Source organism: Brachyistius frenatus, unplaced genomic scaffold, assembly GCF_029030835.1.
Source record: "Brachyistius frenatus isolate BFR_SWC_R1_liver_20210118 unplaced genomic scaffold, ASM2903083v1 Contig_123, whole genome shotgun sequence".
Taxonomy (NCBI): domain Eukaryota; kingdom Metazoa; phylum Chordata; class Actinopteri; family Embiotocidae; genus Brachyistius; species Brachyistius frenatus.
Window position 1 is genome coordinate 1,094,190 of NW_027210722.1, and position 27,235 is coordinate 1,121,424.

The 27,235-nt window shown below is 45.3% G+C and overlaps 1 protein-coding gene and 2 long non-coding RNA genes across 3 annotated transcripts; 2 read left to right on the top strand and 1 right to left on the bottom strand.

Annotated features, from left to right (window-relative positions):
* Positions 1-1,637: 1,637 nt before the first annotated feature.
* LOC138629913 (neuronal membrane glycoprotein M6-a-like) lies at positions 1,638-26,375 on the bottom strand. The gene is made up of 8 exons (XM_069713909.1): positions 26,135-26,375; positions 11,801-11,993; positions 9,912-10,068; positions 9,274-9,427; positions 7,236-7,312; positions 7,070-7,135; positions 3,288-6,833; positions 1,638-2,981 (listed from the first exon to the last, which is right to left on the bottom strand). Exons 1-7 carry the CDS (start codon positions 26,169-26,171, stop codon positions 6,681-6,683), a joined length of 837 nt encoding a protein of 278 aa, XP_069570010.1. The 5' UTR covers positions 26,172-26,375; the 3' UTR covers positions 1,638-2,981; positions 3,288-6,680.
* LOC138629922 (uncharacterized) lies at positions 8,693-9,317 on the top strand. The gene is made up of 4 exons (XR_011311596.1): positions 8,693-8,755; positions 8,855-8,892; positions 8,989-9,127; positions 9,245-9,317. It is a non-coding gene; the product is annotated as an uncharacterized lncRNA (long non-coding RNA).
* On the top strand, positions 10,006-19,691 carry LOC138629923 (uncharacterized). Its single transcript, XR_011311597.1, has 3 exons — positions 10,006-10,094; positions 19,491-19,536; positions 19,640-19,691. It is a non-coding gene; the product is annotated as an uncharacterized lncRNA (long non-coding RNA).
* Positions 26,376-27,235: the final 860 nt, after the last annotated feature.

Below are 27,235 nucleotides of genomic sequence, written 5' to 3' on the forward strand. Positions count from 1 at the left end.
TCAATAACTAATTAGTCGTGTGTCACTACAGAAGATAAAACAGCTGTTTTTGTTATTTTGTGTTCTCTACATTTTTTTGAAAATATATATCTATATTTTTCATTTATATGAACAAACTTAATTTTTTTTTGAGCAGGCTAAAATGTTGGTGTTTTTTCCACAGAGCTGTATATACAGCATCAAAAATAAGTGTTTTTTTTATATTTTAGATAATAATATAAAATGTTGTCATCATCACTGTGGATATTGTTTGTCTAAATCATCTTACACACACTAAATATTTTCTGACAAACTGCTTTTACATGAATTCCAGAAGGTGTCGTCTCAAAATTTTAAGGCATCTTGTGTACATTTCTGACACCGGCTACTGTGTAGAAAGAGAACGGGTTGAAACCCACAGGTTTCATGACGTACGTCGTCTTTTCAAGACGTCCCGTCATCTTTCTGCTTCCATCCTTCGAGCCTCGTCTTCCATTTGATTTCCCTTCTTGTCTGTAGACTCTAAATCCAGTTCTAACATATAAAACACACAGGTTACTAAAACCTGGTGTCATTTAGAGGTGCAGTAACCTGTTGCTTCCACAAGGGGGCGCAGTACATTATGTCTACATCTGAGGCGGTAGAAAGTTCTCCCTCCAGTCCTTGTCGAACTCTGCTGAGAACTGACTTGTGCATTTGTTGGTATAAAACGTCACAGACTCGTGCTAAAAATGTTTAACGTTACCGCTGATCAGCAGTTTTGTCCGACGTCCGTCTGTGAGCGTGACGGAGGCGGCTTCTGACGACGGGAAACCGGCGAGTTAAAGGCCGTTTTCTTTGTTAGTGTAGCGAGAAACCGTACTCTACATTAAAAAAATGAAACAGTCAGGGCTATAAAGATGTTTTTTTGTTTTTTTAATGTTTCCAACCTACTTTGGAGCAGATGGTGTCATTTTATTAATGATCTCAAAGACCTTTAATGCTAATAGCTACTTAACACTAACCACAAAGTCTCATAGCTTACTAGTGCTAATCGTTAATGCTGAAGTCTAGCTAACACTAATAGTTATATTTAGAAATTCATCCGACAGTTGAAATATTATAACTGGCATTGATTTTAGCGATATTCTAAATAAAAACACAAGTTAAAGTGTCATATTAGAAACTGAGAACAGAATAATACCAACTGGGAGACTGAAGAGGGATCAAAATAAACCTGACAGCGTGTCTTTGGATCATTTTATAAACTAATTTATCTCTGCTGGTTTTCTAATAATTTGTTTTTTTACTTCTAGTTTACATTGAAGTATACATGATTTGTTTCCCTCCCAAAAGGGGGCGGGGCCGTGTTGCAAGCCAAAGTTCCTGGACGTGCTGGTCTGATAGTACTGTGTTTCATTGTTTTATTTTTTTCTTTATAAAATAGCAGTGAGTGAATGTGTACAACAGTAAATGGAGCTGTTCAGTCACATGATTTCCTTGTATTTGCAGCTCCACGGTGTTCAGAGCAACCTCAGATCAGAGTTTCCCTGAGCTGCGATGTTCAGGTAAGACACACTCATTCATAACTGTGAGTAAATATTATTACTCGTGTGAAACTAGAATCTGGAGTGAATCATGAACACGGCAAAATGAAATGAAGACACAAACTCACGGTGTTCCCTTATTAACAAGTACACAAGTGTATTATTTCATTTTATTTATATATGCAAGCAAGTTTATGTCTTTACAAATAAAAAAAGCCACTGTCTGCCCAAGCTGTTGGCACAGATATGTACAAAAATGGAGGAGTGAATCATAAAGCCTGCTACTAAGCAACCAGAGTGAAGTACAAAAAGTCTAGAGCACTATGGAGAAACAGAAAAAAAAAATTAAAAAAATAATAAGAATAAAAAACGACTTCCAACGTCCAAAATGTCCGACCTGACACAATGCATGAATCTGAAAGACGCTCAGTCGAAGGTCACAGACTGGCATTGGCGCTGAGATCTGTGGTTCAGAGAGGCACAGAGGATGTGATCTTCATCCCGGGACGCAGATCACATCGTTCTCGCTGCACGGTGGAAGTCATGTTACTGGGATTCATGCTTTATCACGCTGACATGGTCAGTTTAATGGATCCGCTGGCGGGACCCTGGAATGGTAAAGTGAGTCCATGATCAGCCGAGGTCAGCGGGGAGACAGAGAGGACGCAGGAGGAGCCACACGCGTGTTCATCTTAACACGGACACCAGGGAGGGGGGGGGGGGGATGAGGAGACGGAAACAAACGGTGGAGGGGGGGGAAGGGGGCCGCTCACTTCCTCTGCCTCGTCAAACCCGCTCCTCCCAAACTTTGTTTAGGCTCCGCCCACACCGCCTGGCAACCGTCACACCTGAAATCTGCTCACGTGATGAAGACCTTGAAGTAGCCTCGTCAGATGGAGACTGAGCCTGTTGCTTGGCAACGCAGAGCTTTACTTCTGCACCAGCGGCTCTCGTGTTGTCGTGTTTCAGGCGTGAGTGAGTCACGTATGTTTAGAAACAACAACAAAAAAAAAGGGCCCGGAGCTGCGGTGTGGTCGTAGCCTAAACACCCCCGAGAGGAGGAGGATCAAGGAGGAGGATCAAGGAGGAGGAGGAGGGTGTGACCAGCGGGTGGGGGGGTGCAGGAGGATGGGTGGCCAGAGCAATACATTACACCACATCTGCAAATCCACTTTATTAGGATAAACAATACAGAACACCATAATCATATCACTGGAGACTCATAGATTCATGCACTTTTATGCCAGAGATTTAACGGGGATGGATTTCTCGTCTTGGTTTTCGTCAAACTGCTACAATATATTGCTCTGGTGGTAAACAACTGAGCAAGCAAGCTAGCTTAGCAACACCATTAGCAACAGGAACTGCGATACTGCACACTGAGAAGTGAAAAAAAAATAAATAAATAAAATAGACAGCAGAACAGCGCCAGTGGGGGAAAAAAAAATGACTTTTTTTGTTTTTGTTTGTTTTAATCTTTAAAATTACACCCCCCCCCCCCCCCCCCCCCCCCCCCCCCCCCCCCCACACACACACACACACACACACACACACACACACACACACACACACACACACACACACACACACACACACACACACACACACACACACACACACACACACACACACACACACACACACACACACACACACACACACACACACACACACACACACACACACACACACACACACACACACACACACACACACACACACACACACACACACACACACACACACACACACACACACACACACACACACACACACACACACACACACACACATGACCATTGAATGCATAACCATGCCACAAACAACAACTAGATTCACTGTCTTTTTTTAATTTTTTTTTTAAATGTATTATAAGATTATCTTCATTATTATGAATTCATTCGTTTTCATCATTGTTATTTCTTCAGGTTATAACCAATGCTGCAAGACTATACACAGGTCCCGCTCCGGGGATCTCAATGCACTTACACACCAAGAAGAAGAGAGAGAGAGAGAGAGAGAGAGAGAGCTCACAATGGTCAATAAGTGCACAAAAAACTATTTTTTTCTTTTATCTGAGGTTTAAAAACACTGACAAGACATCCATTGTCAGGCAATGAAATGATAGAATACTGTTACTGTAAAACTAGACCCTTAAAAATACTGACTGGACGCAGCCGAGACGCACCTGAACCGGACCGAGTCTGCCGGAGTCTCCCTGCCGCCGCTCACTGCGTCACCTTCAGCTGCATTTACACAGAACGCGCAGAGTCGGATCCCGGTCACGTGACCGCTAACTGACCTCCCGGTCGAACCTTTAGAAGTTGTTCGAGAGTGAAGCGCGCCCGTGACCTCTGCGGTGTGTGTGTGTGTGTGTGTGTGTGTGTGTGTGTGTGTGTGTGTGTGTGTGTGTGTGTGTGTGTGTGTGTGTGTGTGTGTGTGTGTGTGTGTGTGTGTGTGTGTGTGTGTGTGTGAAAACGCAGCTCTGCAGGGAGCCTCAGGCCTCCCGCAGACTCCGTAACAGGAAGTCACCTTCCCGGCTGCTTCACCTCCACTGTTTCACATATATGTATATCTTTTTACAGAGTTAATGCAGGTGCGGCGCGTCGCACCGCCCACACGAACGGAAAGAAATAAAACAAGTTTTTTTTTTCCCATCTTTTCTAATTGAAATGAGTTCACATTTAAAAAGTTTCAAAGGTTAAAAGTCGATAATAATAAAATAGTGACATGTTGTCGGTGAAAAGTAAAAGACCAAAGAATTATGGCTCAGAATGATGACTGGTGGAGTGTGTGTGTGTGTGTGTGTGTGTGTGTGTGTGTGTGTGTGTGTGTGTGTGTGTGTGTGTGTGTGTGTGTGTGCTGGTAGTCTCATCAAATCAAACCGACGTCATCACCACCATCGCCATCTTCATCGTCAGCGGTCCGACCGAAGTCACGCTGAATTCTGTCTCTACTGGCAGATAGAGAATCATCACCTTCCTCTCAGACGCTCCTCGTTCTCTGACGGCTACACACGGAAAACGCAAATCTGACTGGGAGGGCTGCGAACGCACCACGGGAGAGCTCTGACGGGAAGCGAACGCACCACGGGAGAGCTCTGACGGGAAGCGAACGCACCACGGGAGAGCTCTGACGGGAAGCGAACGCACCACGGGAGAGCTCTGACGGGAAGCGAACGCACCACGGGAGAGCTCTGACGGGAAGCGAACGCACCACGGGAGAGCTCTGACGGGCCGCTCCTCAGCAGGCCGGCCGATCTCCGACCTCCTCAATGAGCAGCAGCATGTCAGACACCTGAAAATCAAAACCTCCATCAGAACCGTTGTGTTTTAAAAACTGAGAGCTCTGCTGAAAACGCAGCATCCAGGAGAGAAGCACCTGAGGAGATACCGACGCTCAACACCGAACACGAGCAGAGAACAGCCGTGAAGCCACAAACCTGGACATCAACTCACCAACACCACTATTCTTTCAGCACTTCCTCTTGCCAAAACTTCCAAAACCTTCTCCTCACTCTCCGTCCATCAGACCCTCAACCTCTTCTAGCACCTGCCGCCAAGCCACGCCTGCACTGCCGAGACTCCGCCCACAGTTTCCCCACCTGTCCGCGTAAGTCAGTGTCAGCGATCGATCGGTCTCGTCAGGGGCCGGAACGTAAAACAGAACACACGACGACAGAATGAATCCCTCCACATGGTTGTGTGTGTGTGTGTGTGTGTGTGTGTGTGTGTGTGTGTGTGTGTGTGTGTGTGTGTGTGTGTGTGTGTGTGTGTGTGTGTGTGTGTGCAGATCCTGAATTATAGAATCATCACATGAAACTATGAACGTAACCCCCACCCCCACCTCCTCGACACCGGCCCCGTTGAACCCCCTCGGTGTTGAAATCACACATAAATAATACAAACGTGGCAAAAAACCTCGAAAAAACATGAGAAAAAACATCCGATGACAAAAAGACTTTGTGCTGCTAAGATGTGCTGTTTCTCAGGACGAATCACAAGTTTATACAATCTGGGGATGGAGGAGGAGGAGAAGGAGGAGGGGGAGGAGGAGGAGGAGGGGGAGGAGACGGATCCCTGTTTCACCGGCTGTTTTAAATCGTAAGTGCTGTCAATCCCAACGTAAATTTGTTTTTGTGCCATCAATTCGTCTTCATGTCTGATCGATCAATATAGTATTTTATCAACAAGTGCATATCACCCCCCTCCCCCTCCCTCCCTCCCCCACCCACCCTGCAGACGACCCCCCCCCCACCCCCCTTTGCTCTGACATACTGGTCTGTACGCAGGACAAGAAGCAACCGATGAAACTGGGCTCCAGATTAGAGGAGGAAGAGGATGGGGGGAGGAAGAGGAGGAGGGGGAGGAGGAGGGGGGAAGTTGGCAAAAGCTACCCATTTGCACCCGACAGGCACACATTTTCCTCGGGGGACCTTATTTCTCATCGTAGTGCGGTGAAACGACACGACACAGCATGACACCACCGAACAACACCGACCACTCAGTCACATCTACATGTCTCAATGAGTGTGTGTGTGTGTGTGTGTGTGTGTGTGTGTGTGTGTGTGTGTGTGTGTGTGTGTGTGTGTGTGTGTGTGTGTGTGTGTGTGTGTGTGTGTGTGTGTGTGTGTGTGTGTGTGTGTGCTGCAGGTATTGAGGCTGTAGGGAGGGGGAGGGGGGATTAAATGATGAGCTCACAGACACCGAGCTGCTTCCTGTGTCGACTGCAGACCGTTCGCCGGCGACTCGTTAAAATGTCTTTGGGTTCTTCTGCTCCTTCGTTGTTGTTGTTTTTTTGTTTTGTTTTGGTTTCTACGATATCTTCTGCTGTTTCTCTGATTTCAGGCGGTAAAAGGTGAATTTTTCTTCAACCTCCCGGAGCTCTTAAAGCTGGTGGAGCCACGTTGAGACGTCGGGGTTAATAAAGTGAGCCGATGCTCTGCTGCCGACACGAGGAAGACGAGGGTGTCTGTGTTCTCATCGGTTGTCGTCTAATTTCTGCCTACTCGTGTCTTTACTTGTGTGCTTGAATGTTTTCACTCGTGTGTGTGTGTGTGTGTGTGTGTGTGTGGGGGGGGTGTATGTGTGTGTGTCTGACAGGTACTTGTGTATGTATGTGTGTGTGTGTGTGTGTGTGTGTGTGTGTGTCGTTTCTCGTGGCGGCTGTGTGTATTTATGTGTAGGCATTGAGGCGTTCTTTGGAGCGTGTAGAGTGGATGTCGTGCAGCTCCTGCTCCTCCTTCGACTTGATGTCTTCGTACTTCTGCATCCGGCTGGCGTCCTTCAGGTAGCCCCAGTTAGCGGCCAGGGCCATCAGGAAGTGCACCTGGGGAGGAGGAGGAGGAGGAGCAGGAGGAGGAGAAGAGGAGCGGGTAGAGAACGGTGTGTGAGGAGCAGTGCAGCTTCTTCTTCACTCGGTGCATTGCATTGTGGGACAACGGCAACACTCATAAATGGTCTTCTGATTGTCCAGTGATTGTCCAGTGTGCGAGTTGGCACCAGTCGGTACCAGCTCGCACTAAAGACCTACAGCCAATCAGATATAAGAGTGTTTGTTCTCACCATGGCAATGACAGCAGCTCCTGCTCCCGCCAGCGCGCACACGAACAGGTGGAAGGTCAGGTCCAGCTGTGAACAGAAACACGAGTGTCATTATTGAAGGGGAGGAGTTTAGAGTTTGCCGCTCTTCGTCCTCACACAGGTGACAGGTTACATCACTTCCTCTCACCTCGTTGGATTCACACATCTTGAAGAACTTCTCGGATCCCGTGCACACCTTCCTCTCCTCAGAGATGGTCACCGCTCCTGAAGGAACACAAACAGCATCAGCGCAAAGCTTCACCTCAGCCCGTATTCGTTTAATTAAAGCCTGGCGGGTCCTCCACTGGTGGCCACCGGGGGGCGCCCCGGTCTGACCTCCGAATCATCACAGAGCCCAGTCCAAACTCCCTTTAATACTTTCCTCCTGAGAAATGTAGTGATGCGGTGATGAGTTCACTGACAGGAGGACTTGGCAGCTTCAACATGTTGGACAGTAGATGGCAGCAGAGCAGGACACTGAGGACATTGTGGGTATCCAGGAGAACAACATGGTGCACCGGGCTGTGACTGCATCCAGCACTCAGATACATGCACAGATAGGTGGAGGTCATCCATCCTGTGATTGGACGGTTTAATAGGAAGCTACAGACTACAAGTTTCTTCAGTAAGTCAATTATTTTCAAACGTAAACTATTCGACTCTGTTGTGTTTCTGCTCGATTCAGATTTCCTCTGTTCATTTCACTTTAAAAAAAAAAAAATCTTTTTTTTTTTTTTTTTTTCTTCTCCACTCTTTTTGAACACAGAACATTTGTGCTCTTCAAACTGCATCTCTCTTCCTCAAAATATTATTGTGAAGATGAAGAGGAGCTTGCAGGAAAACATCCAACCTTCATCCTGAATATTTTGAATTCCCTCTGCAGACATTTTCATTTCATCCTCATGGGCATTCATAGAAGAAGTCCCTGCTCCTCGTTGGACCGGGTTGGAGACGGGTCTCTGATGTGGGCCTGTAAACAGAGACACTCTGCTGCCTGCTGTTTTGGACCGAACCAGATTTAGTTCTGTTTTCACTCCCGACATGTTCCCGTTTCCTCGGCCTCTGCTCCTCCTCCTGCGTTCTGTTCTCCACTGCAGATAGTACCTCCTCAGTGCAGTGCTGTTTCTATGGCAACGCAGCGTGAGACCATGATGTCATCTTCAACATAACACACACAGGTACTGTGGAAGACGTCGGCAGGTACCGAACAGAGGAAGGTCTGGACCTCGGTGCAGCGACGCCGTCGGTAGACGTCGAGTAGAGCCGAGCCGAGCCGAGCCGGTACCGGCAGTAGGAGAAACGGGGCTGACAACCCATTTTGTCCGTCTGCCTGCGGGACGCCTCATCAGTGATTCGGTCACTTTCACGCCCACGTTTTCCCAGAGTCCACCTGCATGTCAGGCCCACCTGTCTAATCCCTCCAACACCCCGACTAACACATGTTCTGTGTGTTTCAGGGCTGGTTCCTGTCCGATGACTTCTCTCCTCCTGAGCACTGCTGTCGCCGTGGCAACATGCAGCACTGCGCGGCTCTCTGCTGGCAGTTTGTCGCTCACACACAGGTTTTTTTCCATCACACGTGCCAGTTTGGTATTTTGGTGAGCCGCCACTGACCGGGCTGCACCGGGGCGGGAGGAAACGAGCTCCGTGTGTTCAGTCGGTGATCAGGTGATGAAGCATGTCATCCGTGGTCCACTGAAATGGCTTCATAATCTGAGCAGCAGTTTGTGAGAATGATAATAAAAACAGATTTTTCTTGCAGCACAGATCGATGCGGGCGACCGTTCTGGGGTCAGAGCTCCACGGTGAGCAGACGAACAGCAGGTCAAAGGTCGGGGAGCTTTAACCCTGTAGGTCAGAAGAGAACGATGCTCGTCTCTGTCCTCCATGTTCTCCTCCAGGACAACACTGGAGAGACGTCAGGACGAGACTCTGACTGAAACCTCACAGAACATCTGAACTGAAGACACTTCCATCCAATCAGCGGGAGTCTGAGAGGATCTGCAAGATGATACCGCTGCCAGAGGAGCTGAATTAAAGGTCTGAATTTGTTTATAAATTAGATTTATTCTTAAAAAATGATAGAGATGGATGTGCAGAAATGCTGATTTTTACCAATTTAAAATCATTTAAACTTGGTATCGTTCCATCCACCAGCCGTGCTCCGTCGTCGCGGTGATACGTACCGAACTGACGCAGGTCCAGGCAGAGGTTGGCGCTCTCCACGGAGCTGGTGTTCTGACACATGGACCAGACGTTGAAGTACATGAAGACGGGCAGGCTGGTGAACGCCGTCACTCCGAGCCACACCAGGAAGAACAGGTAGGCCAGGAACATGAGCTGAGAGCACAGGGACGGGAAGTCAGGACGGACGGGACGTCAGGAGATAAATACAGCACGTAGAAACACTACACTGCTCAGCTAGCTCAGTCTTATTGTAACTAAGATATCTGCTGATAAACAATATCAATGGACTTTTAAGGTTTTAGCTCCACGTCATGTGTTTAAACCAAACCGATCAAGCTAGCCTCTGCAAGGATTTAAAGTGTGCACCTATCCGTGGTGTTACGGTACGGGTTTCACCAAATGGGTCACATTTAATAGACAAGTAAAAACTACATTATATTACATACTATATGAAATTCAGTTCTAATCATATATTCCCATATATTGAGGAGGCTGAGTGATATTTAGTGAGTGATGAGCAGGGTGTGATGTCATGCTGATTTGAGCGCGGTACAAATGTACAGTTGACCAATTGGATCTCTGGGTCGGACCTACTTGTTTTATATACAAACGTCTGACATGAAATCTGTTTCCTTACGAATGCAGTCAGGCAGCGTCCGCAGGCGGTGATCTTGAACTCTCCGTAGAGATCCCTGATGGCTCCGGTGGTGAAAAAGCCCTCCACCAGCAGCAGCACTCCAAACACAAAGAATCCAGCTGCCAGGCCGTAGATGATGTACTTCAGGATGTCGATGCTGTGGAGAGGGCGCGCATCGCACTGGTGAGTGTTTGTTTGTTTTCATGCTGCATCCTCAAGTGCTGTTTGTGCACTGAATTAGCTTTTTCAGCTAAATCACCGTGTGTGACGGCCAACAACAAGTGTGTGATGGAAAGGGCGGTTGAGGCGGTGGGCGGAGCTAACGGTGCTTTTCTCCGTTATGATCCCTCAGATGTTTGATTCCTGTTCGTGTTTTCTGATGGAGGTTAATTTTTGAACGTTGAAAATTTTACAAACATGAGATACTTCGATACGATTCTGAATATAAACTTTATGGTAGTGGAAGCTCTTCATAAAGAAGCTGAACGTACGGAAGCGCTACAAACAGAAGGTCTTTGTAGTGTCCAGAGGCTGCACGTACAGAAGCCATACTGTGTGAATGAAAGCTGAACGGATGGAAGTCGTTCTGTAAAAATAAAAGCCAAATGTACGAAAGCTGTACGAAGGTGAAGCTCTATGAACGGAAGCTCTACATATCGAAGCTCTACAAATGAAAGCTGTATGAACGAAAGCTCTACGAACAAAAGCTCCACTAATGGAAGCTCTACGTATTGGAGCCCTACAAATAGTAGCTCTACGAACAAAAGCTCTTTGTATGGAAGCGCTACGAATGAAAGCTCTACGAACGAAAGCTCTACGTACGGAAGCTCTACGAACGAAAGCTCTCCGAATGAAAGATCTACGAACGAAAGCTCTACGTATGGAAGCTCTCCAAATGAAAGCTCTCCGAACGAAAGCTCCACTAATGGAAGCTCTACGTATTGGAGTCCTACAAACAGTAGCTCTACGAACGAAAGCTCTTTGTATGGAAGCTCTACGAACGAAAGCTCTCTGAATGAAAGATCTACGAACGAAAGCTCTACGAACGAAAGCTCTACGAAAGAAAGCTCTCCAAATGAAAGCTCTCTGAACGAAAGCTCCATTAATGGAAGCTCTACGAATGGAAGCTCTACGAACGATAGCTCTTCCAACAGTAACTCTACAAACAGATAGCAATCACATCTGAATTGGATCTGTTTTAAGAGGAAGCGTAAAAGAAGCCACTGAACCATGTTTTTCATTTTCGTCCCACGTTGGCGACGGACGCTGGCTGATTTCGGGATGTTAAATTCGGAAATGAGCTCTCACACCAAAGCAGCGTTTCAAGTCTAAACTGATTAAGAGCTTCACTCAGTTAAATATCTGAAATATAGTCAGCTTATTGAGTCAAGATGAAATGTCTGAAGTTTACATGCACGTCTGGTTTCAGACCAAATCAGACAAATCTGATGGTTTACTGTTGCTGAATGTTTTACTCCTGTGAAAGTTGAGGGATTAAAGGAAAGGTTAGTTATCTCAATACAGCACGTGCACGACCCTGAGTTTCTACTGTTGGTACTGGCAGCAGAGAGATCTACTTTAAATAAATATAGATTCAAGTGACAGAGCCGTCCTTCTTTGTTAATATGCAACAAGTTTAGCTGAAGTTTATAAAAAGCCTCAACAGTCTGAGTCGGAGAAATGTAAGAAGTGTTTGTCCCTGTGAGAGAGGCGTGATTTCACACAAAAAACGCCAACTTCACACTGACTTCAGCTTCTGCGTACGAAGCTTAATGTGACCAGAAGAATAAAATCCCACATTTGGACGTGATATTTGCTGCCAAACAGTAGAAAGAATAAAGTCATTAAAAAGCAACAAAGGTCAGTAAAAGAAAAAAAGAGTCACTCACATGGTGAACACATCCAGCGTATCTCCCGGGGCTCTGATGACTTCAAAGTAGTTCTGCAGGATGGTGACGGTGCCGCTCAAAGCCTCGTGGCCACACCCACAGAACAAGGCCACGCCCATGTAGAGGAGGATGGTGGCGATGAGCGAGGCCCAGGGCAGACTGCCCACGCAGCGCTCGCAGCACTCCTTACAGCCTGAGAGAGAGAGAGGCACAACTGTGAGGCCGACAGCATCTCCAACACAATCCCATGAAACAAAACACAAACTTTCCCCAAGACACAAAATATCAGGCTGAAAGTTGATGAAATGTTCATAAAAAAAACAGAAAAAGTGAAAATCAAAGTTACCAAAGGTGAAGAAGGTGGCGCTCCATCAAAAGGTTGCGTTTGAGTGTTTTGTCTGAGTGTAAACGTCACGTAGATGTAGATGAGGAACAAGATGATTTTAGGAGGTAAATCAAAGGCGACACTGAAGAACTCGTGTCCTGCGGCTCTTATTTTGAAATAAGCCGCGATGAGACGAAACATGAGGTATTTAATACCTGTTAAAAAATGATTTTTCTTTTTCTTCTGTATCGTTGGGTTCCTTTTTATAACACTGTACAGTCTAAACTAACCTGACACAACTGAAGCTGTGGTTTGATGCTTTGGTGGATCAATCAGTTCAGACAGTTTTCCTCCAGGAGGAATCAACAACTTTCAGGAGGAAGTATTTGTCTCTTGAGCAACATCAGCAGTTTGTAGCAGTATTAACTTCTCAGAGATGACAACATGCATCTATTAAATCAAAGACTATTAGTAAACATTGATTCTGGCGCTATCCTTTGCGCATTGGACTTCTAGTTAAACACTGAAGAAGTGATTCAAAGGTTGTGGGTTCGAGTCCTACCACAGTCAATGTTCAGTTGTAATCTTTGGTGCAGGTTGATTTAATAGATGCATTATCTTTGAGAAGTTAAGACTGTTCTAGGGTTAAAAAAAAATGTGTAGATCTCAGGTGCTGATGTTGATCAAGAGACGACACTTGGAAAACTTCCTCATGAAGGTTGTTGCTTCCTCCTGCTCCGTGTGCATCACTGTGCTGCGTTCAGGAACACTCTCTCAACTTATTGATCCACCCTCGTGTAATAGATTTAAATTGAATGAGCAGTTTTTGTCTCCTCAATGAAGAATAAATCAAATAAACACTGACAACAATGCTGATATAATGCTCGTGCATCCATCAATCAATCAATTAAACTGACTAAATTTAATGTGCTCATTACCCACAATCCCCCGATGCAGGTTTCACTGCTGTGTGCTGTGTTCATTCAGGATGGATGTAGCTCAGCTTCGCCTAAAGACTGGAGTCAGGGGGGGAACTGTCCACCTACAGCACAGCAGAATTAACAACCTTCCCACGACTCCACCGGCTGTTTAAAGTCGACTAGAGCAGCAGGTTTTGGGTTTTATATTCAGCGCCCATCGACCCTTTAACTTACACGACTTTTATAACTCAGGAGGGAAGATAAAATAGGATCAGCTGCAGAAATTTGAGCAGTAGATTTATAGCAGACTTCATTCAGTTTCCAGCAGCAGTGATTCTCCAAACCCTTCTCTTCCTCTTCCTCCTCCTCCTCTCCCCTTACAGGGACAGCACCACACAGGTCTGGGTTGTATTGTGTGAATCATATCAGCCTGCTGGCTACAAAAAAAACCTTGATGCATCCGAGCCTCTTCCTGCTCCCGTTGAGAGTCAGCGTTGGTCTTTTTCTCCCATTCGGGATGATTAATTACAGCTCTCCACCTGCCAGCGTTATATAACAGCGCCGGAGCTGTGAATGATGCACCAGCAGCTCGGGTGTTTTTTTAAATGACTCATTTGTGTGGCTCTGATTTGACTGTAGTTGCGGCCAGATGAAGGGTAATATGTGAGGGGGAAATGTTTTCAGTCCACAGATACTGTACCAACCCACATATCATGTATTCATGACAGCGTACAAAAACTGAGCTGAGGTTTTGGTAAAGCTGTGATGGAAGCAAACTGCACCGCGAAGAAACTAACATTTACGTTTTTGTCTCTTACAACTGAACAATGTGAGCAGGTGTGTTGCGAAACGGAAGGAGACCTCAATTCAATTAAAGTTTATTTGTCAAATCAATAGTTATTTCAGAGCAGAGTAAAGTTTTTGTAATATTATAGAAAGGAACCAAACAATTCAACAATTTCTACGTGAGCTTGGAGGGAGAAACTCCCCTTTAACGGGAAGAAAAACCTCCGACAGTTGGAAGGAAAAACTTTTCTGACGTGGATCGTTGTTTAACGAGTTGAACGGAGCGGTTGGGGGCAGGAAGTGACCATATTTGGAGGAGCAGGGGAGGAGCGAGCGGTGGATCTTACTGATCTGATTGGAAACCCGATGTCCCGCCCACCGATAGCCGTAACCTGACTGCACCACAGGCCTGTCAATCAAACAGAAACATGGCTTTTTGAAGTTTATTTTCTAATTAATGACGGGATCATTTCCAGATGGACCGCCAGAAAACGAATAAGAAGGAGCGACTTTAGCTAACAACACCGAGATAACTCGTGGAGAAATGTTCTCCGACCGGCCCATCCAACCAAGGACGCATCTTCATAATTAAACTTAAACTTTTGACCTCATAAGATTGGACAACAGCTCATGTCCCGGTTCTCGCCCAGCTCGGCAGCTCATCGGTCCAGCAGAGGACGGTTCAGGTGCAACAGCTGAGTTTAAAGTTGGAAGAGTCCCCCCCAAAGAAAAAACACGAAACTTTACGAAACTAATAAAGTTGATAATAAAGCCACATCAGACTATAAATCACTGACTGGTGGAACCTCCTGTCTTTAACAGAACTGAGCTCCGGTGGAGCTTCAGCGACCCCTGCTTGTGAGACGTTGTTATAACACCTGCTGGTGAAAACGCATGTCCAGACATGCTTACGTGCGTTCAGTGAGATTTGAGTGTCGCATCCTCTCTGTTTTCTGTACATCAGTGAAGATACTGATGATGAATTTAAGATCCCTGTTTTCTATGAAGAAGATTTTGGTGTTAAAGGTGACGCATGTTCTCCTGCTTGATTGACAGGAGCCTCTGCCTATCAGATTTATCTGTGATGCCTCCTGCCCGTCTCCCCCACCCCCTCCCGCCCTCCACCTCTGAACTGACTGTCCTCTCATATAATGACAGTCGATTCAAAGGTCAACATGTTGGACTTAAAACAATCCTGATCAGCCTGCACACACACACACACACACACACACACACACACACACACACACACACACACACACACACACACACACACACTGACTCGCTGTAGCCTACATGAAGTTGGAGCAGCAATCCTAAAGGAAGCGAGAGAAAGATAAAGACACGCTCACACACAGACACCGCTTCTCTCCTTCACCTCCCCGTTGCACAGAAAGGGTTCGTTTGTGTGTGTGTGTGTGTGTGTGTGTGTGTGTGTGTGTGTGTGTGTGTGTGTGTGTGTGTGTGTGTGTGTGTGTGTGTGTGTGTGTGTGTGTGTGTGTGTGTGTGTGTGAGTCATCGTGCCGCTCAGGTTTAATTGACCGGCCTTGTTGCCATGCCAACTGGGGTGTGGCAGGAGCCCGCTGACCCACTTTGCCTGTAGCGTTGTCATGGAAACAGTGCGGTTCTGCGAGTGTTACAGTCCCACTAATGCACATTTTCACACACACACACACACACACACACACACACACACACACACACACACACACACACACACACACACACACACACACACACACACACCATCCATCTTCACAGACGGTCTGTTCTCGTTTCTCGTTTTTCGTCTCGGTTTGTGAAAAAAAACAAAACAATCGGCGAACGCGTTTGTTTTCTCCACGATATCTGAGGCGCCAACCGAGGGACAAAGATGGCCGCCCTGCCTGGTAGGAAGGGACCATTTTGCGCCAGCTGACTCCATTTAATAAAATGTTGGTGGCAGCAGAGGTACATGCTAATTTTGTTTGTGTCGGATCCGCTTGCGTGTCAGACGCGCACGCACACACACACACACACACACACACACACACACACACACACACACACACACACACACTGCAGCTCGGAGGCAGATGGACGGAGGGGCGGAGCTTGAAGCTGTGATATAAATGTGTGATGAGTGTGTGTGAAGCTCTCTCTGCGAGGCCGCTTCATGTTTCTGTCAACAGCTAAATATTTTCTCCGTCTGCAGATATCTGCATGTGTGTGACTGTGCAGTTGTGTGTCTTGACTCTGTGTGTGTGTGTGTGTGTGTGTGTGTGTGTGTGTGTGTGTGTGTGTGTGTGTGTGTGTGTGTGTGTGTGTGTGTGTGTGTGTGTGTGTGTGTGTGTGTGTGTGTGTGTATGTGTGTGTGTATGTGCGTGTGTGTCCTGAATTTCAACCATGTTATAATCCTCGTCATATTTCCATATTTGGGCTTTAAACGCATCGGAGACCCAGTGACCTGGTAAAAAGTGGGACAGGCTGCGTCTGTATGTGCGCGGCTGTTTCTTTGTTTAGGAGGAGAGAAATGTTTTCCGAGCTGCTCGCTGCTCCGTGTCTGAAAGTACTGCAGCGTGTATCATCACAGCAGTTTAATGTGTCTCCTGTTTAAAAAAAACGTAGTATCAATACATTTTTTATTATTATTATTATTATTGCTACTTGGATCTTAAACTCTGATAGTCATGTTATTTTTTTTTGGTTTCTATTTTCTTAAAACATTTTAAAGACATTCATTTGAGTGTTTTTTTCCTTTTTTAATTCATAGCAAATTTGATTGTTCGTGAACGAGCCTCAGTTACATTTTTAAGAAAACTGCTGGGAAATATTTATTCAAGTTTTAGTTTACAATAATTAACAGTATATTAGTTTTTTTAATTATTAATTTTGATTGTTTATGAATGTCAAAAGCTGTCTTTATTCCAACTGTAATATCTGTCTGTCATTTCAGGATTATATTTATTTTTTACATAAAGTCTCCTTCTGACATAAAGAAAACTCGATACAGTTCAAAATGTATTGTGCACTAACAGACATAAATCTAATGTCTGATTCATATGTTGACGAAATCTTTTATATACTTTTATGTACAAGGGTAGATCGATAAGTTCAGGGAGTGTTCCTGAACGCAGCACGGTGATGCACACGGAGGAAGCATTCGAAGTGTCGTCTCTCGATCAACATCAGCTCCTGAGTTCAACACTTTTCTGTGCCCGCTGGTACGAGAACACTGGAGGAAGAGGACAACGTTCATCTATTAAATCAAAGATTATAACGAAACATTGACTCTGGTGGGACTTGAACCCACAACCTTTGAATCACTTCTTCAGTGTTTAACCAGATGTCCAACGCGCTATCCGTTGCATCACAGAGTCACTTCATCATCACTAAAACAAACTGAGAAAGACGGAAGAAGAGCACGTAGACTAAATACAGCAGGGAGGGAAGGACAACGAGGGACAGGTGGAACTAATCAGGGCCAACAATCATACAAAGGACAGCATTTCAAGGGTCTCTGTTGACCATTTCCAGAGTTTGACCCCAAAATCTGATGTTTCTCTGCTTCAGATTCAGGTCCAACGGTGAAATCACAAATGTTCTCGTACCGGCGGTCACAAAAACGTGTTGAACTCAGGTGCTGATATTGATCAAGAGATGACACTTGGAAGCAGCTCAGTGAAGAAATGTCAGCAGTCACTGGTCGTTAGATTTTATGTAACGTTAAATAAAGTATCATCATCAATAAGACATCATTTAATAAATATTCTCAGGAACACATTCCAGTAGATCAATCTTTTACATTTTAATTAAACTATGAACTGTTTGTACTATAACCGTGTTGTTAGTAGAGTCACAATAATTCACAGATTCATTAGTTTGTTGATCAACTGAAGATTAATCTGCATGTATTTTATTGATTGTTTCAGTTATCTTTTTAAAAAGAAACAGGAACCCTCTGCTGGTTCAACTTCAAACACGACGAGTTGATTCTCGTTGTTGTCATTAATGATCTAAACTGTCATACATGATCTAAACTGTCATGAATGATATAAACTGTCATACATGATATAAACGGTCAAAATAAAATACATGTAAAGATGTCCTCTTGTGTAGAGGGAGGAAAAACAGACGAGCATAAGATTACTCGATAATGAAAACAATCATTACAGGCAGCCCGAGTTGTTTGTGAGCATTGTGTGTTACCTGGCTGTGATCCACACACACACACACACACACACACACACACACACACACACACACACACACACACACACACACACACACACACACACACACACACACACACACAGAGTTGTTCTCTGCTTCTCAAACACACGTTCAATACTTTCACGTTGCTCATTAGGCAGCAATTTGGACCGAGCTGTCGAGCCTGATTGTCTAACAGACAACATAGCTGCTGTGTGTGTGTGTGTGTGTGTGTGTGTGTGTGTGTGTGTGTGTGTGTGTGTGTGTGTGTGTGTGTGTGTGTGTGTGTGTGTGTGTGGATCCCTGTGTCTTTGCTGTGAGAGAGGATTACTGAGGCCTCTCACACAGATACACAAACACAGAGAGAAACACACACAGTGGCCTGAAGATGCACTCAAAGAGTCAGAGCGCCGTTCTAATGGAAAACGACAAGTTCAGCCCCGCTGGACCGTTAAGGGCTGCGCTGGGCTCGGCCCGGCCCGGCCCGGCTCGGCCCGGCTTGGCACAGTGTAACCCAGATAAATACCAACATGTATTAGCGCTGCTGACTCGTCGTCTGCAGGTGGAACTGCTCCTCAGGTTCTGATGGTCTGAATGTCTGAAGCACATTCACAGAACGTTCTGTTTCATATGGATTATATGGACACACACACACACACACACACACACACACACACACACACACACACACACACACACACACACACACACACACACACACACTCTGAGTTAATGGCAGTGGCCTCTTGAAATGATTCCCCAAGCTGCCACTCAAACTGTTCATCCACAAATCCCTTGTCACCTCGATTCTCGGCTGAGGGACCGATACTGCCCTTAACTTTGTTATTAATAACAATAAATGATAACAAATAAACAACTGGGACATACAATAATAAATATATTCTATCCTGAGGTTCTAGTCAACATTATAGTTAAAGTCCCAGAAATAATTCCTGCTGCTCGGGTCTCAATCAATGTGACTGATCTGATTGGAAACCTGACGATACTACGTCCCGCCCACCGATAGCTATAACCTGACTGCAACACAGGCCTGTCAATCAAACAGACACGCCCCCAAAAACACGTCTTTTTGAAGCTTACTTTTTAATTAATGACGGGATTATTTTCAAATGGACCTCCAGAAAATAATAAGAAGGAGCGACTTTAACTAACAACACCGAGATAACTCGTGGAGAAAATTTTTGGACTTTGTATTTCATGAGAGAAGTTGAATGGGAGTCTATGGAGCCGGAGGCTTTTTGGATCCAACCTCTAGTGGCACTCGGTGGTATTGCAGTTTAAGACACACTTTTATAAACAGTCTGTTACATTACTTTGATTAAAACTACACATTTCTCCGTTTAAAAAAAAATATATATATATATCCAGGATGATTTAAGTACTCAACAGAGGTCTAGTAGTTTTTAGACATGATTGAATCGATCGCTCTCTGATTGTGATGTCGCAGGCAGCAGATCTGCTCTGATTACCTGGATCGTCTCTCAGGTCGACAGGTGAGGACAGACACAAACATCTCGGTCCTATTCGCTCTAACAGGAACGGCGTTGATCACCGAAGGCTTTTATTTTTCTAAACTGTGCACCACTTCCTCCACAGAGTCCTCGCAGATAAGCTGGTCACAGTCTCCGCCCCCACAACAGTCTCCGCCCCCACAACGGATCAGCAAGCAGGGTAGGCTCATAATTTTTCTGGTGACTGTTGGTGACTTCTTGTGTCATAAAGACTTTTATTAAGCGTCCCAACTCTGAACCTGCTGCTGAACGAGCGTTTTTAAAGGTGAGTTTGAAGAAAAACTCAGTTTGGACTTTAAAGGAAAATGCAGCAAGAAGAAACTGGAAATCTGTCTGTCGTTAACGTCGTGAACTGAAAGTGATTTATCACCCTGGAATGTGTAAACAGAACAGCTGCACATGTGCACAACATGTGCACCTCTAAACACAAACAGAAACCCTCTCAGAGGTTTTATAATTCTGTCTCAGCGCTGCTCGTCTGCTCCAGCTTCACGCTCATAAAAGACGAGCACACAGAGGAACCTTCACGGCTCGCAGGCTGAAGACGCGCCTCCAACCAGTTCAACACTAAAACAAAATACATTCAAATCCTCTCTGAGAATCTTTTCTGTGCTGTCGAGGATGAAGATGGAGGATCTGAACCACTCCCTCGTTCAGGGGAGCAGACTGTAGTGATGATGTCATCCGCAGACTATCGCTGGAGTGACTCCATGAAACTGTGAAAACTGGCGGTGCTGCCAGTGACAGCAGAGGATGGGAGAGGATGGGGGGGAGGGAGGGTTTCTGTTTGCGATGCAGTCAACACAAAACCACTTATTGATCCGACACCGGCTCTGATTTGTCCCCGAGTGTCTCTGAACCACAACAACGTCTGAAACTGCGTCAGACAAACATTCGTGTGGAACAATCCTTCACATTTCGGACTGTTGAAATATTTAGACAGAGAGCTCCGAGGTTCAGCTGCTGGGGAGGAAAACGTTTTTTGTTGTCCCATTTTCACTTGGTGTCAATCATCAACCAGCAGTGACGTCTCCCGTTGGTTTGTGAACGTTATGAAGCCTCCAGTTCAGATTCTGTCCGTCGCCATCTTGCTAGTTCGGAGCGGTTTGGAGCAGGAAGTGACCATATTTGGACGAGCTGGGGGTTGAGTGAGCGGTAGATCTAACTAATCTGATTGGAAACCTGACGATACTACGTCCCGCCCACCGATAGCTGTAACCTGAGAGCACCGCAGGCCTGCCAATCAAACAGCTACGCCCCCAAAAACACGTCTTTTTGAAGCTTATTTTCTAATTAATGACGGGATTATTTTCAGATGGACTTCCAGAAAACTAATAAGAAAGAGGGACTTTATTAAACAACAGAGAAAACTCGTGGAAAACATTTACTGACTTTGTATTTCATAAGAGAAGTTGAATGGGAGTCTATGGACCCGGAGGCTTTTTGGAACCAACATCTAGTGGCACTCGGTGGTATTGCAGCTTAAGGTACTTCTGCATCGGTCTCATTTTTCAGCGCTGTAAGCTACGAACACTTTGATATACAGTCTGTGATCGGTCTGTGTCCACGTCACGTGAGCATCCAACGAAGTCAACTATGTCTCAGACATACAAACAAGGTGCTTCAGGTTCAGGCACCAGTTTGGGAAAAAAAAACCTTGTTTTGGGTTAAAATAAGTACATTATTTGCGCATGTTGGTCCATCTAGCCTCCTCCCTTCACTCTTTCTACTCGGTCACAAACTGTCCAACCGTCGCATGGAAAGTTACAGACGGCAGCTCCCCTGAAGGACCGAACTGCTCCGGAAACACAACCTGGAGCTCCTCCAGATTCTCCTCCTTTTGTGTTTTTACGTTTCTCTCTGTCCTCATCGGGTTTAAACTGGCAGCATTCAAGCTTCGCATCCTCTCGTCATGAATCGTCGCGCTTATTTTGAAACGTGACGTTCTGTGGACGAACGCAGCTGCTGCTAAGACGCCTGTTGGTGGCGCTGTAGTAAGGCTCATTAAACCTCCAGCGTGGGGAGGGTTTTCCTGCTGGGGAGCATGAATCTGCTCTCCTGTTATATTTGAACATTTCCTCCGTACGAGCAGAAACTTTGTGCCGCCGGCGCTGGAAGATATTTGATGGCCGTGAGCCCAGAAACCGTCGATATCTGGATGTGAGCGCCGGTTGGACGAACCCACCACCAGCAGAGGAATAATATGAGTGTTAACGCGGTGGAGGGTTGAGGGTTAACGTCCTCCACCCACCGCCGGTCGGAAAACACAGAGCGCTCAGCCTGCTGCTGATCCACTCTCAATTCTCATCTCTTCTGTCAGTGTGGTGAAATTACCTCCAGTATCTAACCCCCCCCGCTTCCCTCCTCCCTTCTGTGGGCCTGCTAAGTCGATTTGTATTGACTTATCCCTCTCTCCATTAAGTTCCTTTCTATTAGTGGTCATAATAATGAAATGGATACGAAACAAATACACAAAGTCCGCTCTCAGTCGTGTGACTGCTCGGTTATTCCTCCGACTCCGACAATAAATTAAAAGCTAATTATCCCGGACAGTTTCACGAGGAGGTCGCGGAACGAGCCTCAAACCCTCAACGCTTCTTTAATGACGTCTACATATTTAACGGGACAAATACTTCTTTAAAACGGTGTTTCCTGGGAGAAGTCCTTCTCCTGTTTGAGCTAAATTTAACGAACAAACAGTGGACGGTTTAAACGAGCTGCGAGCGCGGACCAAAGGAAAGACGGTCTCAAAGGACCGAGATCCGCGAAGTCAAACCTGACAAACGGAGAGAAAGTCGGAATCAAACAGGAAGAGATCAAACAAACTGAGCAAACAAACAGCGGCTCCCTCAGCTTCTCTGGTTGGTGGTGTGCTTCTGTTTGTGGTAGTCCGCCCTCCTCCTCATCCTCCTCCTCCTCCTCCTCTTCCTCCTCCGGTTAAAGCCTCTGGTTCTCTAAATGACATCCTTCCCGGTATGTGAGCGTCCACTGAGCTCGGGGTCAGAGAGGAAACACTGACATGAACTCTGCATTTAACGACACGTTTCGAAACATTTTCACCTGCTGGAAACTTTCCAGCGTCACTTTTGGATGACGACACCCTCGGCGGTGATTATTTTGCGGCTGAGTCGACTTCAGAAGAAAACTCCGTGTTGGAATGAAATTTTTAGTAGCCACTTCCTGTCACACGGCATCTCATCAGAGCGCTGCTCGCATGAGAAGATCGAGTCGACCAGCTCCACAGTACTGGGTCACCAGGAGACGATTGGAATATGTGTCGAGTGCAGAATTAAACAATTAAAGCTCAAAGCGCGTTAATGTAAATATATAAAAAGGAACCGTTGGCTTCCATCTATTTCAGCAGACATTTGGAACCAATCAATAATCATGGTAGAGTTTATATTTCATGTTTTACTATCATCCAAAGTCTTTAGGCAGCAAAATTACAACGTGTTTCTTTTTCTCTATACAGAAAAATAAATGGAAATCATGCGCCCTGTCAGGTGTGTTCACCTGACAAACAACAAAAAGGTTCTCTGTTTAGAGAATTCAGTTAAATGAGTGGTGTGGAATACAGGAAGCTTTAAAACGACTGACTGATCCTTTCAAATTAAAAGCCAAGTTTAAACCACAGACTGTATATAAAAGTGTTCGTAGCTTCCGGGTCTGAAAAATGAGGCCGATGCAGAAGTGCCTTAAGCTGCAATACCAGCGAGTGCCACTAGAGGTCGGCTCCAAAATGCCACCGTCTCCATAGACTCCCATTCAACTTTTTTCATGAAATACGAAGTCAATAAATGTTTTCAACGAGTTGTCTCGATGTTGTCAGTTAAAGTCGCTCCTTCTTATTAGTTTTCTGGCGGTCCATCTGAAAATAATCCCGTCATTAATTATAAAATACGCTTAAAAAAGATGGGTTTTTGGGGGCGTGTCTGTTTGATTGACAGGCCTCTTGTGCAGTCATGTTACAGCTATTTGTGGGTGGGACGTAGTATCGTCAGGTTTCAAATTGCATCAGTCAGATCCACCGCTCGTAAATAAAGATGGCCAACATGACAACGTGGTGGCTGGTTGCAGTATAGTTCTAAGCCCCGCCCCCTCCTCTTTAGCCAATTGAACATCAGCTAAACTAAAAAAATTCAACATACACTGCAAATAAAAGTTCTGATCCGAACAACTGAAGGACTGTTCCTTTGATTGACGCTGTGATTGATCATCGTCTGTTTCAAACCACTAAATGTCATTAGCAAGTTAATGCTAATATTACAGCTAGCATGCTAAAGGCACAGCCAACCTTGTGGAGAAATGTAGCTGATGTGAAGCTAGCTAGCCAGACAGCTAGCAGTCATCATGTTCAGCTAGAAAACGATCAGCGAGATAGTCCAACACAGTCAAGATGGCAGTTGGACAACGTGAAGTTCAAGGGGTGTGGCCTAGTATGTGTGCAGGGCCTCACATGTTTTTTTGTGAATGATGTCACCAGAACAAGATTCAACATTTCTGACAGATTTTAGCTTTAATTCAATGCGGTGGGAGGAAGTGACGACACGTCGGCCGTCTTTGTTTACAGTCAACGATGAAGTTTAGATCATGTGAGTTTTTTTTTATGTATTTCTGATGCATAACTTTTGTTTTTACTGATTGATTGAACTTTACGTAATAGATGTTTAATGAATGAATGAATTGGCTCGTCTTCCAGACAGGATGATGTTCATTATTAATATTAGCCAGCAACACATCAGCATCACTCCATCAGTCAGTCCTCGTCTAATGTTCACAGTTTCCACAACAACAGTTCATTTAAACTCGTTCAAAGCCCAAAACATCTCTGAGACACAAACAAACAGAGGAATATAGAAAAATATCATCGGTCCTGTAAAGATAACTGCGAGGCCCTGACGTGTCTAACAGCTGCTCTGCTTCCCTTTCACGTGTCGGGCATCATTTCATCGCACCTGTGTTCAGTCAGCCGTCTGCATCTCATTAAAACAGAGACTTTTAAACTCAACTCAACGGGATGAAGATCTAGGACGAGGACTGGATGAACAGACGGGAGTGGGGGTGAAAATAAAAACAAAACAAAAAAACTGTCAAAGTGGCTGGAATGAAAAATCCTTTTTGCTTGAAACGCCATGTCTCCCCATCCAGCGCCCTGATTGGCTGAAGCAGGTTCCTTCCAGAAAAAACACACGAGTCCGCCTATCACACAGCAGGTGACAATGCCCTAACGGTGTTACCATAGATACAGCGTTAATTGTCGTAAATGTCAACGATTGTTTATTTTCTCGTCAAAAAAATAACCTCCAGCGTCGTTCGCGCGTCTGAATCTGTAGGAGCAGCTCGACGAGCGTCGGCGTTCAGACCGAAGGTGCGACGAAGAAAACGGACACGCCCATTTTTGCCGCCAACAACAACAACAACAGTAATTATCGTGTTAGGAGGTTTTAAAAACCAGAAATATATCTGCAGAGAGGCGGCAGGAAGGAAGAGAGAGGAGAGATGAAAGGATACATTATTTGAAATTTAAAAAAAAAAAAAAGGGATGGGGGAGGAGGATGAAGGTGTGAGGGAGGGAAGAAGGGAGGGAGGGAGGGATGGAGATGAGTTAAAATAGAGGGTGAGGCAGAAAAAAATGAGGCAGACTGATGGATGCAGAAAATCCAGTGTGAGATACACTGAGAGGTGGAGATGAAAAGGCAGTGGGCCGGTGATGGAGAGATGGAGGAGAAAATGGAGGGAAAGGAAAGGGAGCGACACAGACAGCAAAAAAAAAAAAAGAAGAGGGGAGTGGGCGGGGGGGGGGGGCATGCAGAGAGCGAGGGAGAGAGGAGAGAGGAGAGAGGGAAAGGCGTTCAGACAAGCGTGAAGCATCAACAATGGAGGCTAACAAAGAAAATCCCAATGGAGGCATCAATCACTGCCCCACTTATCCCTCCTCCCTCTGATTTTTAGTCTTTATTTCACGGTTTGGCCCTGCGCCCCCACCTTCCCCCACGCCACCCCCACCCCCCTCCTCACCCCCCAGCCAGCCAGCCACTCCCACCTCCTCCATCCATCCATCCATCCATCCATGCATCCATCCATCTGTCCGTCCATCTGTCCATCCAGCCTCCAAAACAACACCGACCCTCCGGTGTCTGTCATCCGCTCTCAAACAATCTGCTCGCTTCTGCGTCGAAACGCGCAGGAAAAAGCGACGGACAGAAACACACAGACGGCTCCGTTAAAAAAAAAAAATCACAGCCCGTCTTTTGGTCCCCGACGAGGACGACGGTCTGTGGAGCCCCCAAAATGTAAATGTGCAAACAGAAATCTGGATTATTGTTTTTTGGTTGTTTTTTTTTTGTGCAGGGCATGTTGGCGGTCTTTCTCTCTGCTCACAACACACACACACACACACACACACACACACACACACACACACACACACACACACACACACACACACACACACACACACACACACACACACACACACAAAGGAATCCCACGACACCGACAGGGATGGATGAAAAGAACAATGGCATGAAGGAGCAGCTGATGGGAGATAAAACTGACTAAATCACTCTTTACGTCTTACCTTTCTGGCTCTGCGATTCGTCCATGTTTTCCTCCATCGCGGCCGCTTACAGTCCTTTTGTCTCTGATTTCGCGTGAAGCTGTTTAAAGCCCCTTGCTAGAGCTCGGCTCGGTGTGCGTGTGTGTGTGTTTGTGGGAGGCAGTGTGTGTGTGTGAGTGTTTTTTTTCCCTCCCTGCAGATGATGGAGGCTCAGGGAAGTCCCTGTTTCAACGCTCTCTCTCCTCACCCTGCCTATCCTGACTCCTCCAGCATCCTATCGTTGTGTCTATCTACAGCTGTGGATCACTGTTGCACGTATGTCCTTAAATAATGCAACAAACACAGAAAAAACATGCAAAAAAACCCAAAACATTTCCTTCATATAAAGCTGTTTTTACACTCCTACTGTTACATAATGAGCATAGAATAAATGACAGTCTGAGAGAGAGAGAAACCTTTCATTTAATGTGAAATAAAACAGGGAAGAAGTGTAAATACTGACACATGAAGAGAGCTCGTTAGACACAACACAATAAAAACAGATTTAAATCACGTTAAAAAATACACTGGGAATAAAATGAGATGAGGGGAAGGGGACCATCAAACAAGTCAGTGAAATGACAAAGATTTAAAATGACAAGTGCACTTCAGAAACAAAAAAAGACTCCTGATGAGTCGCCTCAGAAAGTCTTCATACCACTTCACTTTTTACACACTAGGGAATTTGAATTAATTTAATTACATCAATCTGCACAAAGAAACTGAAAGAAAACGGTGAATTTCTTTAAAACAAAATCTAAATCTGAAGTGTCATTTAAAAAAAGTACCTGACTGGAGTCCACCTGTGACAAACTGAATGGAAACACCTGAGTATACAAAGATCCCACCGGTCAACCTGACTGGAAAATATTAAATAGTTAAAAAGTACATCAGGAAATCACAATTTTGCAATTGCATCAATTAATGCAAATTCAAGCAATCTCCGCAACATTTACGTTCGCCTTAAATTTTCCCAAAACTTGCCACAATTTTTCTGTAAAAAACATCGTGAGCAGAAGCTCTGCTGAAAGTGTTACGGCATAAAGTAAATCTTTCAAAATAAAACTGACTTTATTACGAACA